General features: G+C 42.0%; 3 protein-coding genes across 4 annotated transcripts; all 3 read left to right on the top strand.

Annotated features, from left to right (window-relative positions):
• Window positions 1-77: 77 nt before the first annotated feature.
• On the top strand, window positions 78-1828 carry LOC135499786 (uncharacterized). The gene is made up of 4 exons (XM_064790741.1): window positions 78-225; window positions 415-564; window positions 894-1051; window positions 1234-1828. Exons 2-4 carry the CDS (start codon window positions 474-476, stop codon window positions 1492-1494), a joined length of 510 nt encoding a protein of 169 aa, XP_064646811.1. The 5' UTR covers window positions 78-225; window positions 415-473; the 3' UTR covers window positions 1495-1828.
• A 982-nt stretch (window positions 1829-2810) lies between these two features.
• On the top strand, window positions 2811-13656 carry LOC135499488 (importin subunit beta-1-like). Of its 2 annotated transcripts, XM_064790258.1 has the most exons (17): window positions 2811-2952; window positions 3109-3167; window positions 3702-3884; window positions 4240-4446; window positions 4616-4765; window positions 4952-5314; window positions 5504-5675; window positions 5895-6145; window positions 6514-6720; window positions 7021-7164; window positions 7480-7710; window positions 7892-7999; window positions 8321-8464; window positions 8794-8899; window positions 9088-9202; window positions 9474-9635; window positions 9908-13656. In XM_064790258.1, coding segments are annotated over exons 1-17 (2655 nt in total). In that variant the 5' UTR covers window positions 2811-2900; the 3' UTR covers window positions 9909-13656. The 2 variants fall into 2 exon arrangements, with proteins under 2 accessions (XP_064646328.1, XP_064646327.1); XM_064790257.1 differs by lacking the exon at window positions 9908-13656 and having other exon boundaries at window positions 9474-9639.
• Window positions 13657-14362: 706 nt separating this feature from the next.
• On the top strand, window positions 14363-19429 carry LOC135499859 (uncharacterized protein C7orf57-like). The gene is made up of 7 exons (XM_064790848.1): window positions 14363-14748; window positions 15112-15297; window positions 15724-15862; window positions 16205-16501; window positions 16898-17104; window positions 17500-17631; window positions 17858-19429. The coding sequence occupies exons 1-7, from the start codon at window positions 14724-14726 to the stop codon at window positions 17934-17936; spliced, it is 1065 nt and encodes a 354-aa protein (XP_064646918.1). The 5' UTR covers window positions 14363-14723; the 3' UTR covers window positions 17937-19429.
• The last annotated feature ends 482 nt before the right edge of the window (window positions 19430-19911 follow it).

The following is a 19911-nucleotide window of genomic DNA, read 5'->3' as shown; positions in this document are numbered from 1 at the left end:
CAATGTCATTAAAGGTAAAATGTATTTGAATGCAATAATTACAACCCCTTTGAAATGTTATTCAGAAGTGACCTTGACCTCACATGTTTTTCAGAAGGTTCATTTTTTCAGCAAGAGATTCAAGAAAAACCACAAAAGTCCACTAACTACCCATTCAATATCTCATGTTCAATTGAATTGGATGTGACTGATCTAGTACAGTGTAGTCTAGCTTCTTGTCATTCGGTAGGTCTATTGACTTTTTGTTTAGTAGTGTTGATCTGCTACAGTTCAGTTGACTCTCGGACTCGGAGTCTCCGCATGATGATCAGCAGACGTAACAGTCCGACGAGGTGATGTTTTCAAATGTTCTGCAATAGTCATTATGTGGATTTGATTGGCAGTTTTGTTTATATTGTTTCAGTTTACTTTCAGATTTGGGCAAAGACAGTGGTCTGGCGTCTTGTTGTCGAAAAGGGTTAGATAACTAGAAAATGGTGAGGACTCGTACATTGCAGTTTGCTGCGATGTATGGAGGTGTCATTGTCCTAGGCACTGGTATTGGTCTCATGGAAAAAATTCAGTGTAAGTCTCTGATGTACTTTAATCATGCAATGACTCAAATATGAAACCTACCCAAATCTTGGGACACAAGTTCTGAAATGGAGAGACACTCAGACAGTTGAAATTGAATGTTTAAAAAGAGCTAGATCAGAAGAGTAATGGCACTTCTGCAGGGTTTCTGCCAGCAGAGGGGGCAGGGGGTACAAATACCCTCTTTGTTGGAAGCATGGTGGCATCTGCTTACAATTTTACAAACTCTTAAAAGAAGTTTTTTATGATTATGAATGCAAAGGTAAGGCTGTTAGTCTATTTGATTTCATGTGCTTTCCATGGCTTACTCATCTTTTCAGATGACATGAGGAAGACTGATTATTATCAGAAGTCACTGAGGATTTTGCATGGCTACAAAGCTGCTATGGACCTGCTGGGTGAACCTTTAAGTGCTAAGCGATTAAATTTGGCAGGCCGCGGACCAAATAAAGTAGATAGAGTCAAGGGAACTGCTGAGGTTTGTAGGAGACATATATATTCCATAATTCATTCCAGTAAACAGCACTGTCTAAATCTGCCTGTACCTGCTGCTATAGCCTCATGCAATCTGCATCGACCAACAAGCTTATTGCCAGATATTACATAAATCTACCTGAATATTCACCACCACAATACATGTGATTTCCTGTTTCTTTTCAGCTTTTGATCCCGGTCAAGGGAAGCAAGGACTCCGGGTCACTCTATGCTTGGGCAACACGAATCAAGCCAGTTGATCAAGATAAAGACGATAGTTGGCAAATTGACAAGTGTGAGATTGAAATTGACAGTATTAAAAGAAAGTGGAAATTCTTTGAAAGACATGGTTGTGACAATACTTGCAATAAGGAAACGTCTATACCTGATAGTGATGATGCTGAAACTATTGTTGATAAGGAATTATTTTATTTGAAATCTAGTTGATGTGACTTTTGTTGCATCATGATTTGGTTACTGGAGGCAGGTACAACAAGTTGCTGGTGCTGTTGAATGTCCTAAAGTCTAAGGCAAGGTTAGGGTCCTCCTGTCCTCGGCATTTTCAGGAAAGATTTACCAGGAAGACCTAGACTACTTAAAATGTCTGAAAAGTTGTTAGGGATAAAACATTGCTGTGCTCAGTGTCTTGATATCGAGTTGTCCTCCAAAGAGAGGTGCAAGGGATATCCTGTTCAGCACAAGAAGACTTGTGTATGTCTTTATACATATTTGATTGCTTGTATGATACTGTGCAGGAATAAATGTGACTGATCCTGCAAAAGGAAGTCTTATCAAGTCTTTTATTTCAAAATATAGGCCTTATTAAAAATCCATGATGTGCAGATATAGCCACACCAGTGTTCTGGATATTGTAAGGATAATGGTTTGGCTTGGGTGTCTCCTATAATATTTTGATCTCATGGTTGATATCCTGATGTAAAACATGAAAATTGTATTAGCTCCAACTTGATGGGTATATACATGTCTTTAGGCTGGGAATTGATGTGGAGATGGCAATCTTATTGGCTAGGACGAGTGTAGATAACCGTCTTGTCTCATGCAGACTTGATATGGGGAGATGCCTGTTTTATTGACTGCAGCTTGTTGTATTGTTGAGGTTTGATGTTCTGAGTATAGGGTCTTATCATGTGGTTAGACTGATGTGACTTTGTCTTTCCCTGGATGTGACGTTCATAATCTTGTCTTCCCTGGATGGTTGTGACATACGTCATACGAGTGGTGCTGATGGAATTGTTGTATGTGACTAGAATATCTGATTGTAGTTGCAGGGTACTGAGTGCAATGCTAAAAGTACTTTTTTCTTGGACACTAAATACAAACTTGAATAATAACTGTCCCGAATGCTGGGACCAAGCCCTTGGACGGATTTTCAAGAAGTGGTCTGCAGTTAATGCGATGAAATCATGGCGCGAAGTTACCGACGAGTGATGCGGACCAAATTACAAGCTTCGTGATCATACAATACTTTGTAACACTGAATATAAGACATGGAGCATAAAACTCCAGAATATTGTAATACCGCTTCATTAGTTGCTTAAAACTTGTCGAAAAGGATGCTTTTTGCATTTGATATATGATTCATATTACCTCCTAATGCCATTTGTAAGGGATTCTGTCAGTGGCCACAATTATTACCAATACACTACAGTACAGCAGCAATCAACCAATCAGAATCTGTTTAAGTTACGTCCAAAGTCGAGGGCCTAATTTATGTATCAATCCGCGTACCTCACATGGGACGAAGCGCCGATTTGCAGAGAAAGTCAGAAATTTTGCTTCCAAATATCTTGAATTTCTTCGTCCCTGACTAAGATAAATAGACAGGCCTCATCATGGCTTTTCAGCCCGATCTTCTTACGATTTTATCAAAAACAGTATCGCCAGGTAAGAGATATTTTTGACACATTTCATACCGATTTCTTTGGGTGCAATTTCACCGGCAGCACGTTTACATTCGGCGATTCGCTTGTCTCGCCGGTCCCGGCAAAACTTTGGTCGAGCAAATCGCTCACGTTTGCATTGTCCTCTGCTATTTTACAGATCAGGCAGAACTCCAAGCTGCACAGAATTTCTTGGAGCAGGCTGCACTACTCGATTTGGTGAGTAATCGGATTTTTAGCGGTCTTTGTTTTGTGGGGCGAGAATTTTTCGAAGGCCGTCGCGAAATCCAAAATGGCGGCGGCTGACTTTCTTTTCCATGATGTTTTCATGATTCATCTGCCCTGATTCCGATGACAGGTTGACACGTTGATGACACAGGCCTGAATCCCCTTGTTTTGCTGGTACTGCTCTGTCTGTTAAGACTCCGACTGCTTGTCAGCTTGTAGAAATACGGGATGTAGCGCTAACACTAAGCAGGGTCTGCTCTTTTCTTCAGTTGGTTCTTTACTGTTAGGCCTACCCAGTGGCTAGGTTTGTTTGCCTCTGCGTGTCAGGCCGGGCAGGCTAAAGGTAAAATCTACCCGATGGAGTTGCCCAATATTGGTTATAATGATCAGTGATGGTGTTATCGCTTGTTGTGGAAAGACTGGCCCTACCGTTGTTATCAGGAGTGATGGTCATTTTGTTGATGATCTCTTTACATCATGATATGTTATTTCCATCCATGCATCATATCTTTCAATCTTTTATAGCCTGGCCTGCTGAAAGAACTCTCGGACATCCTCAGAAATGAGAGCAACCCTGCAGTAGCTAGAGTCCAGGCTGGTCTGCAGTTGAAGAATGCATTCTACTCCAAAGATGAGGAGACAAGACAAAAATATGTTGGCCGCTGGTTGACCTTTCCAGAACAAATTCGGCTGGAGATTAAGGAAAATGTAAGGAGGGCTGGCCACATCCATAATGATATAAGACCTTGACATATTCGTGTTGTGTTGCTGATAAAGGAATCAGTAAACATTGTGGAGACTAGTAATGCAAAATAACAGTTTTTGTAAATTAGATAAATTCCCAGTCAAATTTCGTCAGATTGCGTTGTTGTAAACCAGGAGTGCTTGAGTCTTGTTAGCCAGAAATCTGATAATACTTCACTTCAGACAAGCTTGCGAGAAACTGTAAGCTGGTGGCAAGTAAGAACTAGACTTGAAGCTGAAGGGAATCTGTGTCAGATATGCATTTGATCCCTCAAGTTTCTGATTGTCAAAGGTCTGATATATATCTTTTATTATCCAGGTTCTCAACTCACTTGGAACAGAGAGCGAGTCGATACGTCCCAGCCAGGCGGCTCAGTGTATTGCCAGCATCGCATGTGCTGAACTTCCCAATCATCTGTGGCCTGGTATGGTGGCTAAGCTGACGACAAATGTGACGACACAAGGCAGTACTGAGATGCTAAAGGAGTCCACACTGGAGGCGATAGGTTACATCTGTCAGGATATTGTAAGTTTAAAAAGATGGTTCGTTCGGATGCTAATCACTTGTTCAGAAAGGTCTGCTTGAGATGATCATACAGATTAAATCTTCCTTGAAAACCTCTTGGGTGTGATGATTGGCATTTTTGGTTCTTGTAGTTGTTAAATTGTTGTTATTTTCTTCTCCTTCATTGCAGGACCCCGACATCCTAGCATGCGAGGCCAATGCTATCCTGACTGCTATTGTCAATGGTATGAAAAAGGAGGAATCTAACAGAGTGCGCCTAGCTGCCACCAATGCCTTACTCAATTCGTTGGAATTTACAAAAGCAAACTTTGCCGAAGCAGTAAGTTATTAAATCAAATTTGTTTACCCCTGTCTCTCTCTCTCTCTCTCTGCGGATCAAGTCTCCAAGGATTGTGCATCTTTCAGGTGACAGCTTCATCATCGTGATTGCTGCATCTTGGTCTTGGATGTACAGGTTGGTTTGGGATTCAGAAAACTTTCTAGATGCTTGCCTTTTATTTTGCAGGCTGAACGACATTACATCATGCAGATCGTCTGTGAGGCGACACAGTCCGATTGTGTCCAGGTCCGAGTAGCAGCCCTGCAATGCCTTGTAAAGATCCTCACACTCTACTACAAGTATATGGAGGACTACATGGGACCAGCCCTGTTTGCCATCACGCTAGAGGCAATGCGTAGTAATGAGGATGAGGTTGCTCTCCAGGGAATCGAGTTCTGGTCGAATGTCTGTGATGAGGAGGTGGATCTGGCCATCGAACTGTCTGAAGCGCACGAGCAGGGCCGTCCGCCAGAGAGAAGCAGCCAGTTATATGCCAAAGGCGCTCTTCCGTACCTTATACCAATTCTACAGGAAACACTTACCAAGCAGGTAAAAACTACAGAAATCTTGAGCTATTCGTGGTAATTTATATGAATCCAGGTGATTCAGACTTCTCTAAAGACTACTGCACAAGACATTTTCCTCCTGCAAAGTGTAGCTATTGAGCCAATCATTAATTTGGAAGGTTTCCTTCTTTAATGACAATATTCTGATCGTAGCGTGCATTTGAATTTTCAGGAAGAATGTGATGATGACGATGAGTGGAACCCATGTAAGGCTGCTGGTGTATGTATGATGCTGCTCGCCAGCTGCTGTGAAGATCCCATTGTCGACCTTGTCATGCCTTGGATGATTGAAAAAATAGCAAACACCGACTGGAGGTATCGAGACGCAGCCATCATGTCATTTGGTAGGTGTATCACACAGCATGTTTGTTTCTGAGCAAAGTTAGGAATGCACCGATGCCATGCGAATTTGGTCTAGTGATGATAAAAACCTGATTGCGATAATCAACCGTGAGCAAAAATCAAACACTCTAATTTTTTCCTGAAGACCAAAACTATCATTCCTAAATCTAGTCGCCCATCTTTCCCTGGAAAGTATTTTATTAAGCTGTGTCTTCTTTCAGGTTGTATCCTGGAGGGCCCCGACCCAACTAAATTCAACGGTTACTTGCCGACGGTGATGCCCCTTCTCGTCAAAACGTTGTCCAATGAGCAGGAGCATGTCGTCGTCAAGGACACAGCTGCGTGGACTGTTGGCCGAATATGCGAGATTATTCCAGAAGCTGTCATAAATGAGAAACATTTGATGCCGTTGTTGGGTGGTTTAGTCAAAGAGTTGGATTCGGACCCTCGAGTGGCGTCAAACGTCTGCTGGGTAAGCTGAAAGCCTCACTGAGGCATCTGCTTCTAGATTTATTGCATAAGTCTTCTTGTTAGGTGTTCAGATGTTTCCTCATAAATCTTGGGGTGGGGGGCTCTGAATTGGTCTGATGATGATCAAACTTGATTGTGACTGATCTGATCAATAATCAAACACTCTAATTTTTTCCTGAAGACCAATTCAGTCGACTCCAGAACAAAGTCTGTAGAACAGATAATTCCCAACTTGAAAACCAAACGAATTTGTAGTCTGTGATTCTGCCCTTGCTCGCTGCTTTTTCATGAATGGACAAGTTCTTGTAGAGTCAACAAGAGAGACTTTGTTACTGCGATAATTCTAATAAGTTGCCACATTCCTCTCAGGCGTTCTCCAGCCTCGCTGAAGCAGCATACGAAGCCGCTGATACCCCAGATGACACCAGTGAACCCCCGACGTACTGCTTGTCATCGGTGTTCCAGGTTATAGTGAATAAATTATTGATGACGACGGATCGTCCAGATGGTGGACAGCACAATCTCAGGAGCGCCGCCTATGAAGCGTTAATGGAATTAGTTAAAAATAGCCCAAAAGTAGGTCGTGTTGATTTGTTCTCCCTCGAATTTTGTCGTAAAATGTTTGCTGAGGCATACATTCCGAGTCCAGTTGATAATTTGTTGTTCAGTCCGAAGAGAACTCTGATTTTGTAACCATGAGCCTAACGGTGTATTGAAATTGATAGACTTTTCAGTGGAGGAAGTAAAGCTTTTCTTGAATGTTGAGTCAAGTGGATAGGAACGGGTTGCATTTTAAAGTCAGGAGACAGTGCTCTATTTCTATAGGCAAGTGTATCCCTCAGTTGTACATATATCTAATATGATGCCTTATTTCAGGATTGCTACCCAATTGTCCAAGAAGTCACCGTTATTATTCTCGACCGATTGGAAAAGGTGTTGCAATTAGAAGATCATATTCAATCCACATCGGACAGGGCTGTCTACAACGATTTGCAATCGCTGCTGTGTGCAACTCTGCAGGTAAGAATAAGCATCACCCGTACAGAGGCCAGGAAATATGATGTGTCATAGTCATAGCAATTATCAAACCTTGCCGCATGCACATCCTACTTGGTGTTTTCTCCCTGTCCTTCTTCAGGAAGTCTTCTGTCTTTATGCATGAAATTGGTCTGATGATGAGAAAAACTTGATTGCTACACAAAAGCTGTGCACTTGTCAAAACTCTAATTTTTTCCTGAAGACCAATTATCGTGATTCTTTGGGAAAGTGTGTGTCCTTGCTAAAAATCTCAATCAACATGTTTCTCTTACGACGACTTTTACGTTGCTTTTTCAGAGTGTACTTAGGAAGGTATCAACGGAACACGCCATTGCTATCTCTGACCCGATCATGAAGGCGTTACTGGTGATGTTCAGCCGATCAAGTGGAAAGTGTGGTGGCGTCCAGGAAGATGCCCTCTTGGCGGTCTCTACGCTCGTTGAAGTCCTTTCAGACAAATTCTCTGTATACCTCGAAGCGTTCAAGCCCTACCTGTTGATTGGACTCAATAATTATGCAGAGTATCAGGTAAATGACTCTTCTGGTTTTGGTCCTTGTCACTTTTAAAATGTGATTGTGGGTCTGCAGAGTATCCCTCTTCGAAGTAGATCCGTTTGAATTGAAGTTGTCGGAAATGTGACAGTCTGATCATTTCTCTAACAAGTCTTTAGCTCAGCAGGTCCCGAGTCTCATTCTTACTCATTTTTAGGTGTGCTTGGCCGCCATTGGTCTCGTTGGTGATATCTGCCGAGCGATGAACGGAAAAGTCTTGGACTTGGCAAAGGAGATCATGCCTTTGCTACTGGTTATTCTAAAGGTGAGTCCAGAGGGCATCTGATGTTCCCCTGGTGAGGTCAGATAGTGGTGTTGGCCAGCGAGCAGGTGTCAACGGTTATGCAGAATATCTTCCGTGATGTCCCTTAACTTGATTGCATGAATCAAAGAAAATGGAAGGACCTTTCTGATTGGAAATTCCCTTATGAATTCTTCCCGAGAGCTGTGTCTGTCTCCTACAAATTGAAAGGTTTCTTGCATCCATGAGGACACATTGACATCATTTTGTAGGTAAGTTCCATTACATACATGTAATAGACTCTCTCGTGATCTGATTCCGTGAATGATTTCTGTCCTTTTTCAGAACGAGGCTGTCCACCGATCTGTCAAACCTCAGATCCTGTCCGTGTTCGGTGACATCGCCCTGGCTATTGGCGCCGATTTCAGAGTGTACATGGACGTCGTGCTACAAACATTATTCCAAGCTTCTCAAGCCCAAGTGCAGAAGGTAGCTGCTGTTTTTTGTATGCTAGCATGATCAGAGGTCGCAGCAAGTCAAATCGCTTGCTGGCTGCTTGACGATAGTGTGTGACCCAGTGGTTGTACAACATTGACTGACAGGACAGTTGTCTTTAGAATTAGACTAATCTGTTGTGAGGCCTATTTAAAATTCACGGTTTAAAACACTGTAGCTGGTGTTTCTCTGTCACTGTTAGGGCAAGATCAGTGTGCCAGAAGGTTCTTCCTATCAAAGGCATGGTTCTGTACCCTGTAAATACTCCACATATTTTCAAATTGATTCCAGTTAATGTAACCTTGTTGTCGTTATGTTTGCAGACAGACCTCGACATGATAGATTACCTGAACGACTTGCGAGAGGGTGTATTGGAAGCTTACACAGGTATCGTACAAGGACTAAAAGGAGATGGCCAACCAATAACAAGTGAGTTAACACTGTCATCTGCGAAAGTATAGTCAGCAGTTGGGTGAAATTGCAAATGCAGGTTGCCTTACATGGGTGTTGTACCTAAATATTGAAAATAAAATTTGAGCGATTTATTAATATATTCAAGTGTATTTTAAGTCCTTGAGATATTTTCATTTTAATTTCTGATGTTGCTTGTTTTTTAGATGACATTGGGGTCCTGATGAATCATGTCGCTCACATGACCATGTTCATTGAGATGATCGCCCTTGATGAGGATAAAAGTGACAGCAACATAGCCTGCTGTTGTGGGTTAATAGGGTAAGTGATAAATCTCAAGTGCAGCGGGAAATTAGGGACAAAGTGGCGTTTTCTCTGGCAGAGAGAAGCAGTTGTGAGTTAGACTGCAATTGAAGGCGACACTCTCTTGATACCCTGGAACCTCAATTGACCTCGACCATGGAGGCTATGGAGGATATTTAAGGTGACAAAATAGGTTTATGTGATACTAGACAAAGTCTCTAAGTACACTGGACAACCTCTTGACTCTCATCATGCTGCAGTGATCTGATCAAGTATGTCTTCTTTCCAGAGATCTATGCACAATATTTGGTACCCATGTCGTGCCACTCTTGGACAAGGAATCGATAAATAACCTACTGCTTCTTGGTCGCAAGTCAAAGACGAACAAAACGAAAACGCTCGGCATGTGGGCTTCTAGGGAACTGAGGAAATTGAAGAATCCTCAGTCATGGTAAGTGAAACTGATCTCGAGCTCGGTACCAAAAAGAAATTGTGACGATGTCTGAAAAGCATGGGCGATACAAATGGTGGTTGATGATTAACGACCAAATTACACAACTCGAGATTGATAATCTGCAGACCAGACTGTGCAGTTGATTGTGCAAATGTCCAAGCCACCACTACCACATATTTTCAGTCCCTTTTCCCATGGATAATCTGCAGACCGAATTGTGTTGCTGATTGCGCAATCAAGTACATCTAGACTTCTGCCTGTCTTTTCAGAACCTGGCTCCCCAGCGGTTAACGACACGTTGCTGATTGGTATGTGTGGTATGACTGCGGCTAGTGTGTGTGATATCATCTCCTCATCAATAGACAATACAGAGCGCCCTCTGGTGGCATGATTGGTAACCAAAAGAGATCAACAGACACGTTTTGCATTTGCTACAACTACTGTTGTAATAGTCTGGCAATCTCCTGTACTGGGGTTTGTTATTTTGCTATGTTTGATACAGTAACTTCTACTCTGGTATTCTCCATAGAAGGAGATTTCGGCTCCATCATACTCTAATCATTTCCGTAGTTGGTGAATCGAGTCTACGTTCCTAAGCAACCAAAATTAAACCACCAGTTTCATTTGTTTGCTATGTTTGAGCCATCAGCCAACATCTGGTTGTGATCGAACCCTGTTGCAGCATAGCAAATTAGTAACTTCAAAAGGGATTTCCGAGACCACAATGTGATATTTTGGTATGCTTTTGGTACCATTTTGTCCATGGCCAGGGCAAGTACCTTGGTTAAACTGTTGAACTTGTACTCTCAGAACATTACCCTACACCTAAAACAATAAGAGCGAATTGTTAAGAATCGGTAGATATCATTACTGTACTGTCTTATCTGACTAAGATGTTGAAAATTTCTGTCAAAATGCCTGAATATGGCAGCCATTGTTCCAAATAAAGGTTCAATGCCTTCTTCATGGGTTACCCTGATGCCTGCTCAAATTGCACCAAGTGTTGATGATAATTTTTCTCGTGTCTGATGATGACGAGTCTATGTTCTAGTAGATATTTTCTCCGCACTAGGTCTCACTTTACAAAGTGCAAGTAAAAAGTCATGATGTTGGTTTTCATAAAATGAGAAAAAAACCTCTCGCATCCCTTGTACCTTACTCAGCTCAAAGGTCATTGCTTGGTACATGTATATGTCGGCCTGTTGCCTGAAGGATAATTGTCATCAACCCTTGCATGTCCTTTCAATTCTGCTGCCATTCTTCAATTAGGTTAACTTGGCTCGCTGGCCTTTCGAACGATTGGTGTAGACCACACAGTGCAGCCACCACAAAGTAAGCTCATGTTACTGTTGGGGGTAATGATGAAAGTCTTCGAATCTATCTTGCAACACAACCAATGTTATTCAACATTTGATGGTGCATTCAGGAAAAACAAAATATCAGTATTTTTGTATGAAAAAAATCAGGAAAGTCCACATGAAACAGTAGTGTGTTATTGCCAGGCTCTGCTAAAAGTCTTTCAGTGAACTTTGTAGTGTAAACTGTCCAGTCTCCATTTTGTTTTCTCTGTCATGAAATGGTGAGGTGGTCTCCTAATGATTACTTTATTACTGTCAATCATAGGTCATTTCTTCGTTTTCTTACACTTGGTGCCTGCCTAGTGTCACAATAATCTGGTTGCCATGGTGACCCTGTGCTGACGTTACCAAGGAACCAGTCACCCTGAAAACCTTCTGAGAAACAGCTTTATCTTGAGTTGAAACCATGGTCATGTTGATATTATAGTTGCTGTACATGCTGGAATGGTTGCTATGGAACTTCAATGGTTGCCATGACAATTGCCTTGTTGCCATGAATATGTTGTTACCTCTTCACACGGGTGAATGAGTGTGTGTGACTGTGATGTAGGGTTGTGACCTTGGCGTGGTTGGTGCAGTTGGCCATACATTCCACGCAGGGTCCGTCCTAAAAAACTGTGCAGAGCACATTTTTGATATGGTTGCTATGTTAGTTTGTGTGTTGAAATATCAGATCAGACAATTGTCAAGATCCTTCATTGCTCATTTCTCTCCCCTCAAAGGGTTAAATTCATAACAACTAAAGCCTGGTTCCTACTCGATCTCTAGTGCAGTTCAGTACATCTCCGGTCAAAACTACTAGATTATTTTAGGCCAGGAAATGGTTAGTGAGTGGTCATCTTGCTGACAGCGAGAGTACAGGGACTGGGCCGTAGTTGGCAAGTGATTGGTTTGCTGTTTCAGCACACGATTTGGTTGGGTTTGTTTGTCCTGTGTGTTCGAAGGCCCCTTGTGTTCAGCTGCCACATGGCTGACATATTGAAGGGGTCGATTCTAATGTGTTCTGCATTGCTTAAAACTCTATTCAAAATCACAGCTTGTCCCAATTCCGATGCACTTTAATTGAAAAGGCCATTGATCTTTGATTTTGAATCCAGTTTTATGCCTCCCATCGGGTGTGACATAACCCAAGAACAGCCAGCTGTTACTATTTATGTCTTGCACCCCTTGGATACTTAATTTGTTGATTGTGAATTCAGTTCCAATGTAAATTAAATGTACTCTAGTTGACATGTTAGTTAAATTTAATTGAGAAACACTTCCACATTTCTTAGGACAGTGCACTATTGCTGCAAGAATGTTACAGCACAAAAGGAAATAATAGATTTTGAGAACAATTGAGAGTCATTTTGGATGTCATTGAAAATATATCTCTATGTGCAAAAGTTTGCCCATTTCACCTACGAAAATGTGTTCTATTCTTAACTCTCAGTCTGTAGAAATGTGCTTTACTAGTATTGCCTTGAATTTAAAATTGTTAAGAATGGTTCTTTTCCAACACTTCTACCTGCAGTGAATCTGTAAAAACATGTCGGGTCAAATCACGGTGGATAGTTTGTTTCTAACATTGGTACTTTCAAGTACCCAGAACCAGCTTCACAATTTGGGATAGTTCATTTTCGTCCTGTTTCGGGGAGAAATTTTGTTCCCAAAGCATTCAGTCAAATAGGGTAAAATGGTACTCGGCTGTTGTACAAATTATGTAAATGTATATTAAAAGCACAGACAAGTAGGTTGCCTGATGATATTTTCAAATTGGCCTTTTTGATACGACAAAACAGTAGATGAAGCCTATTGTGGATCATCTGCAGGATGTGCTCTCTGCACTTGTCCGGAGAAACCAGCCGTTTCCGAGGCGTTCCAAATGTAAATAGACATTTTCCAAATTTTGATATGAAACTGGAAGATTCTAGGCTGTGCCTGCTTGTCTGTTAATGAAGTTTTCAAGCGAATCATTTCATCTTTGTAAGGAGTCCCTTCTTGTCAGCGAGCGGGGGTCTTCCCTGCTTTATCGGATGTTTGGAGTGAATGGCTCAAACAACTCAAAACTAATCCTCTTGTCTTTTACAATTTGAGGTTTACTGGTGACTACATTCTCTATTTTATGGGACTCTTTACATGTACATTGTACAGATTTCATTGGGTGCTTTGAAAATAGCAGTATATTTTGAAGACCCAGGAAGAAAGTCACCCCAGTTTGTGCAGCTTTTTCATTGATGAATATGAATTGATTCATGAAATTAGCTCCTGCTTCCTCAACTTAACTAGGTTATGTAACAATAGTTCCCCGTTTCTGAGGGACTGTGAATTAGATCAAACCAAATGTGCTGGCACCATCTCAATGGCTCTGCTGTCTAAACTGTCCTCAAGAGTCAACTTAGTATAGTACTAGATGATTAACCGAATTCGCAGTCTCACAGGAACAGTAAATCCATCTAAATGTGCTCCTGTTTATTCCAGAATCCTTGATCTCCCTACACCACCAGAATCGGGCCGTCCAGATACTGTATTATCTTGAACATGGACAAGCCGATTCTGACATAATAGGAGTGATAGGTCAGCCAACATGTGTTGGGTTGCATGTGCTAACAAAATTTTGTGCTCCTTTCTGACCTGTGATTCCTTTATAAGGGGAATGATAGTTGGAATGGATGAGCGAAGGAATAAAAGTTCTTTTCATAATTTCATCTTCTGTGTTTCTCTTGTACCGTTTGTCTCTGTGTGTCGTTGTTCCAGGAGACAGAACTATTCACAATGTAGGTGGCAGCACCTGACGAAAGTGGTGCCAGTGTCCGGCGCCACCGTCAGGTGCTGCCACCTATATTGTTAATTGTAAATGAGGAAGGCTCGGGCCTTGTATGTCCGGCATCACCGTCAGGTGCTGCCACCTATATTGCTCATTGTAATATGAGGAAGGCTCAGGCCTTGTAATGTATGTCCGGCACCGTCAGGTGCTGCCACCTATATTGTTAATTGTGGGCATGGCACATCCAGCAAAGACTTGGTACACTCTCTGCAGAGTTGTGCAAAAGCGGAATCTGGAGCCGCATGCGGAATCCCAAATTATTTTGGCGGAATCTACGAAAAGGACTATAATTTTCAAACGGCATCGGTGTTGGGCAATTTCTATGATAGATTCCGCTTTTGGAATCCCATATTTGCTCGCCCTCTGTTTTGCCGCCTAGTCTGGTTCCACTGACCCACGACAGATGGCGCGGTGCCGGAGTCACCACGCCATCTGTCGTTGGTCAGCTACATCATTGATTAAAAAAAACTTGACTTTTTCCGTTTTTGAATACCCAAATTGGATATCCTTGGATATCTTTTTTATAAGTACGTCCGATGATATTCTGCTGTATATTTATCATGACTATTTGCCTGAATTGAAGAACGGAATCCAGATATTCTAGCTTGGTAAATGTTGCATCTGATGAAAAGATCTTTGCACAGATGTCTCGGGCAACATGGGCCATGGCCAGCTCTGAAAGGGGAAATGGAGCGAAACGACTGGGGCGAAATGGTTAGGGAGCGAAACGACCGGATACCCCAACGAAAACGTCCGAAGTAGCTTCGGGTGTTTCCGTGAGTGAGCATAGCAACAGCATCAACAACAATACCGGCAGCTGATCCGTTTGCACCCTCCAACATCATCAAAATTTATTAGTTTTTACATAGCAGGTGAATTTTTTCAATAGTTCACAGGTGTTATAACGTCACAGACGTAAAGATGAATCAAAAACCGCAAGAAATAGGTAAGTTAGTCAGTGCCTGGGATCGTTGTTTTCAAGTTGAAGAAAAATAGCGATGGTTTCAACTTAACTTTCATTCAATGCATGCAAATTGCACGTGCATTGTAGGCCTAATTGTTTGCACTGTATTGCCAGGATAAAATATAGGATGTAATATGTCCAGACATTTGGACATTCATTTTTGATCTGTCATTCCCTTGAATTCTGGGTGAAGGTCGTAGATATGATTGCTCTTGCGGTGCTGTGAATAACTATGATGGCCTATGCTAGGCCTACCTTTACCAGGGATCTGACTGAATGATTGTAAATCCGAGTTCTCGCAATCCCAAATTTTGTTTCTAAAGTCCTGTCCGCTTCCATTTTTAGGATGGATGTACCACATGGCACCAAAGTCGCGTGTAGATGATGATCCAGAAAGCTACCCACCACCATCTCAGATCCCCGGGCTTAACGGTGAAGAAATCATTCAAGATGAAAATGAGGGTGTGCGAGGTTGGATCAAAGACACCGACTCGAAATACATACGCCTGGCAAAACAGGGTGGGAGACCAGGTAAATCATAATCTAATATTGAATTTGGACATTCTTTTCTTTCTGACCCGGAGCACTTGCAAATTCAGGATTCCTTGTCTTGTGGAAATCTGCCTTCCTCCTAATGTTTGCCCAGACTTGTATGAAGGGTCGATTAATAGAACTGGTCACCTAGTTTTGTCCTTCCAGTCAAGCTAAAGAGATGGACTCAATAGACAGCTCCTTGGTGTTCCAGAATACCTGATTGGCTTGGTTCAAGACATCGCGTGCGCTGTAGATCATGCATGTTCGTGTAGGATTACAGTGTGGCAGTTACACAGATTTCAGCATCAAATTCAGTTCTGTGGATGTGTTGGGAATGGCTCTACAGCAATCAGGTTAATCTCCATCCCATACATATATCGATATCTTATCTTCTTGTGTTCTATTCTTCTCCTCTGTTTTCAGACCTCCTCCGATTCAAAGAGAATTTCTCTCACAGTAAGGAGCCAAGGGGTTACCCACGGTGTGAATGGTTTTATATTGAAGACAATAAGATGGACGATGCACAACAGGGAATAGGACAAGAGGACCAAAGCCAAGGCCGGTGAGCAACCACAGCAGCAGCATGAGTTTGCCCATGAGTACTGTATTATTTGGCCAATTTGGGGCCCCCCCTGAAAGCCACACATAACACTGGCGTGAAGTACTGTGATACACATCCTCTATGGACAATGTCAATGATTGTGTATTTCAGAAGAGGGTCCTCATGTGCAAGCTGCCCCACCTTCTCTGTTGACTCTGCCAGTGTTCCTTTTTCCAACTAAGTTGCCTGGGGAGGGTCAAGGGCACAATGTGCTTTTCTCCCGTCGTTCATTTAAAAGTGATGGAAATCGCGTTCTTGTTTATATGGTAGTAAACAATTTCATATTCATTCGTTTGATTCCAGGCCATATGTTCCGAAACTTCCTGAGTACATGGTCCATGAAGCATACGTCCCCTCAGCATCTTCACCACAACAAGATCCTGGCAAATTCCGTCCAAAACGGTTACCTTATGCCGAAAACACTGAGTCTGTTTACGAGCGCGATGGACGGTCAGCGACGGATAAGACGATGCGGATCCCAGAAGCACGGAAACCAGGATATGGCATACGGAGCGGGAATGATGAGGGGAAAGTGAAGAAGACCCCAATGCCGGAGAGAGCTAAGAATGCAACAAGAGGAGAGGCTCGTCCTGATCATATGTAAGTGATTAGTCAAGAGATCTTTTGTGCTGTTTTTAAAATCAATCAACGTGTGTGATGAAGTCCTTTGTATACATGCACCTCCTGTGTCCTCTCGTTACTGCAGTTAAGAGGTAAATATACAGTAGAACCTCCCCTTGCGGACACCTCTCTATTAAGGACACCCTCTCTATTAAGGACACCCTCTCTATTAAGGACACTAGTTTTGGTCCGAAATTGGGTGTTTCCATTCAATTTGACCTCTCTAATCAGGACACCTCTCTATTTAGGACAGCACTTGTCAGCCCCGAGGGTGTCGTTACTAGAGAGGTTCTACTGTACATTGAAAAACAATATGTACTCGTATCGTAGCTTTGGGTTTAACAGCTGAGTTCATTTTTTCCATTCAAATTTCAGGCCAGAGGATGAATCGGCACCAATCATGGGCAAACTTCTGGCCGGGACGTATGAACAGGAATGGCACGACCGTTGCCATCAGTGGCAGAGTCAACAGGGTAAAGCTAAGCCAAAGGTCGAAGTAAAGACGAAGAAAGCTGATGCAATGCCACAGTCAGTCTACAGAGAGGCATTCGCTCCGCCGCCACAGAAGAGAGAGATTAAACAGTAAGTCACATTATGTTTGGCTTTCAGCACACCTTGGGACAAATGGCATCACTTACTTCTGTTTGTCTTCTCCATGGAGGCCAAGTTGCCTCTGAATAAAAAGTAAGGTCATTCAACCTTCAACTTGAACAGACAACCTTCACTCCAAAATCGTCTCAAAAAGGCTAGATGGGAAGACATTTGAGGAAAAGTTTGGCCCTTTAAACAAATCTTGTCACGACAATATAGACTGCGCTCTGTTGTCCAGACCTGTTTAGAGGACATGGATGCCAATACAAAACTGTTGACAACTGAGGCTGACCTAAAAGCCACATCCATGAAGAAACTGACCATTCTCTTCACTTTAAAGTTCAGTTTGTGCCTCCATATTCACTCCCCTTTATCTCTACCTTCAGTGGTCGTAGATCCGCCGGTGCTGCAGATCAGAAACACCGTGACCAGTCGGGTGAGGGTGACAATGAAATCAATCGGGAGATTCACAAGATGGAAAAGGATCTAGAAAATAAGGAACTGTTCAAACTGAGCAAGTAAGTTGTCAACAAGCCATTAAGAAGATTCGAAAACCATTACTTCAAAGTAGTGAAGTAATGAGTTTTTGGTAGATTTCATTAGAAACTCAGGCACTCACTGTTTTGGTGATTTCACCATTAATGAAACATAGAGAAGTGCGAATTATGTTACCTCTATGACATTTCTACCAGCTAGTTTTGTAAAATTGTAGTTTATGATACCGGTATTTGTCTTGTGTTCCAGATTCAAGAATGTCCCATCGAAGCTGGATACAAACAGACATCCACAAAGAGCACAGAAAACAGAGGGTTTTGTTTACTAGACTGTTGAAATTTTACTGCTGTAAGTTGTGTACAATCAACAAGTTGGTTGGGGCAAAGTCGGAAAGCTGAACGAATTTCAAGCTTGTAATTAATGAGGTTGGAGCTATTGGTGCCTGTCATGCGCTATACTTAGTCTGGGACTGTTTTTCGGGGGTTTTACAAGGTGGTAGTTGTTATTTTTGTCGAATGACTGGATTGAGCTTCCGAGGACACTGTGCCGGAAGGTGGGGAGATTTTATTGGGTTTGTCAGTTGTCTTGACTTGAATATAGGTCCAGGATCAGTTTTTTGATGTCCAGAGATTCAGTTTGTTGTCACAATTTGTATGAGGTATTGTTAACTGTCTTGTGTTGTATGTTGAAGACAATGTGTAGAACTGCTCCTGGTGCCAACATTTAGTGCCAGTCTCACATAAACAGGTGTTTCTCGGCAGGCTATTCTTTGAACTTGTTTGGCTGTTTATCACTCGAACTGGTGCCATCTGTGCAGTGACTGTGTCAATGGGTGTATGCGAGTCGACAGGCTTCTTTGCCACAAAAGCCATACAGGTATAATCGGCCAAATGTACAGGTTTGTCTTGACTGGCATAAACCTGTCCATGCAGACTTACAGTTTATTGATTTACCATTGAGATTACGAAAAGGTGAACAATAGATGTGTCACTGTCACAGAACTAATTTTGATTTATCAATGCTGCCTTGACAGCCCTGGCCGTCATGTACCTGGGCAAACAGTGTGAACCGAGATCGACACTATCATCTTGTGATGGGTCACAATTTATATCACTTCACATTTGACAAGGAAAGGTGAAGTCACTTTTGCTGCCAAATATTTTTTCTGAAACCTTTTTTCATTATTTCTAGAAAGTGGATTTCTAGTGGTACATGATGCTGTACAGTGTATGTTTAAAGTGTGTGTTCAGATGTGATCTAACGCATGTGTGCCGCTTTATAGTGGGTTGGGGGATAAAGACGACATTTTCATGAATGTCACAGACACAGATCACACAGGGGTTGGAACAGAATACAACCAAAATAGGGATTTGGGGACATTTGTGTTTGTTCCATGGGATTGTGTACATTGAAATTTTGTAGATATGAAATGTACAACTGTATACTTGTCTTGTTGCCATCGTTGCTGCTGACTAATGGGGTTGAGGGTCAAGTTCTGCCGTCCGAGATATTCCACTGGATATTTATATTTAAAATGTTTACATGAACTCGTAACAAACTTCTTGCCTACTGCTGATGTATGTCTATAGATCTCAACTAATTTATTTTAGTGGCTACATCTAGGTCTTTTATTTGTGATAGGCTTAGAAGATGGGGGTAAGTTTGTTAGTGTTTGTCTATTGAGGGATTTCGGAATTCTCTGCAGTGGCTACTTTGTTTTTAATGTTTTAAAAGAATAAATTATTCGAAATGTTATTTTATAGATAAATGATCAATTGCATTATATATCAATAAAACTACCATTTTTTATTGAAAATGAAATCATTTTCCAGTTGTATTTCATTGTCGATCTGGGAGACAAAAAAACTAAACTAAAGCATCGCTCGAATAGCACAGATGTCACAAGCAGGACAGTATCATCAGTGACCCATTTGGTAATACACAACCTGGCCTTCGCCAGCAAGTCTCCGTCTTCACACCATGGCTTTACAACGAAGACCCGGCAGTGCTTGGAGAGACGTCACAACCAGGACAGTATCTTTGAGCCATACAATAGCTGTGTATTGTCAACGAATGTGGTTAATGGTTTGGTTAGGGTTAGCTACATAATCTTCAGCAAAGGAACTTGGCGACTCTATTCACTTTAACAAGAGGACCAGACTTCGATTCTGGGGGGACTTGCATTTCTTTTACACCGGTGAACTTAAGGTCTCGTTAGGGAGTTTTTCCCGAATGTACGCGATGATGACGTGTGCCATTCACAGCTTCATTCACAGGACGTAACATTTTTAAAAAAATGCGTT

This window comes from Lineus longissimus, chromosome 15 (genome assembly GCF_910592395.1).
Source record: "Lineus longissimus chromosome 15, tnLinLong1.2, whole genome shotgun sequence".
In the NCBI taxonomy this organism is placed as follows: Eukaryota; Metazoa; Nemertea; class Pilidiophora; order Heteronemertea; family Lineidae; genus Lineus; species Lineus longissimus.
This window is presented reverse-complemented; position numbering and strand designations above follow the sequence as displayed.

Bases quoted from the DNA above. Each gene is read 5' to 3' on its own strand.
- LOC135499786 (XM_064790741.1), top strand. From the start codon at position 474: ATGGTGAGGACTCGTACATTGCAGTTTGCTGCGATGTATGGAGGTGTC. The intron at 565-893 runs GTAAGTCTCTGA...TCATCTTTTCAG, and splicing joins TCTCATGGAAAAAATTCAGT to ATGACATGAGGAAGACTGAT. The intron at 1,052-1,233 runs GTTTGTAGGAGA...GTTTCTTTTCAG, and splicing joins GAGTCAAGGGAACTGCTGAG to CTTTTGATCCCGGTCAAGGG.
- LOC135499488 (XM_064790257.1), top strand. From the start codon at position 2,901: ATGGCTTTTCAGCCCGATCTTCTTACGATTTTATCAAAAACAGTATCG. The intron at 5,315-5,503 runs GTAAAAACTACA...TTGAATTTTCAG, and splicing joins AGGAAACACTTACCAAGCAG to GAAGAATGTGATGATGACGA. The intron at 8,900-9,087 runs GTGAGTTAACAC...CTTGTTTTTTAG, and splicing joins AGATGGCCAACCAATAACAA to ATGACATTGGGGTCCTGATG.
- LOC135499859 (XM_064790848.1), top strand. From the start codon at position 14,724: ATGAATCAAAAACCGCAAGAAATAG. The intron at 14,749-15,111 runs GTAAGTTAGTCA...TTCCATTTTTAG, and splicing joins TCAAAAACCGCAAGAAATAG to GATGGATGTACCACATGGCA. The intron at 17,632-17,857 runs GTAAGTTGTCAA...CTTGTGTTCCAG, and splicing joins GAACTGTTCAAACTGAGCAA to ATTCAAGAATGTCCCATCGA.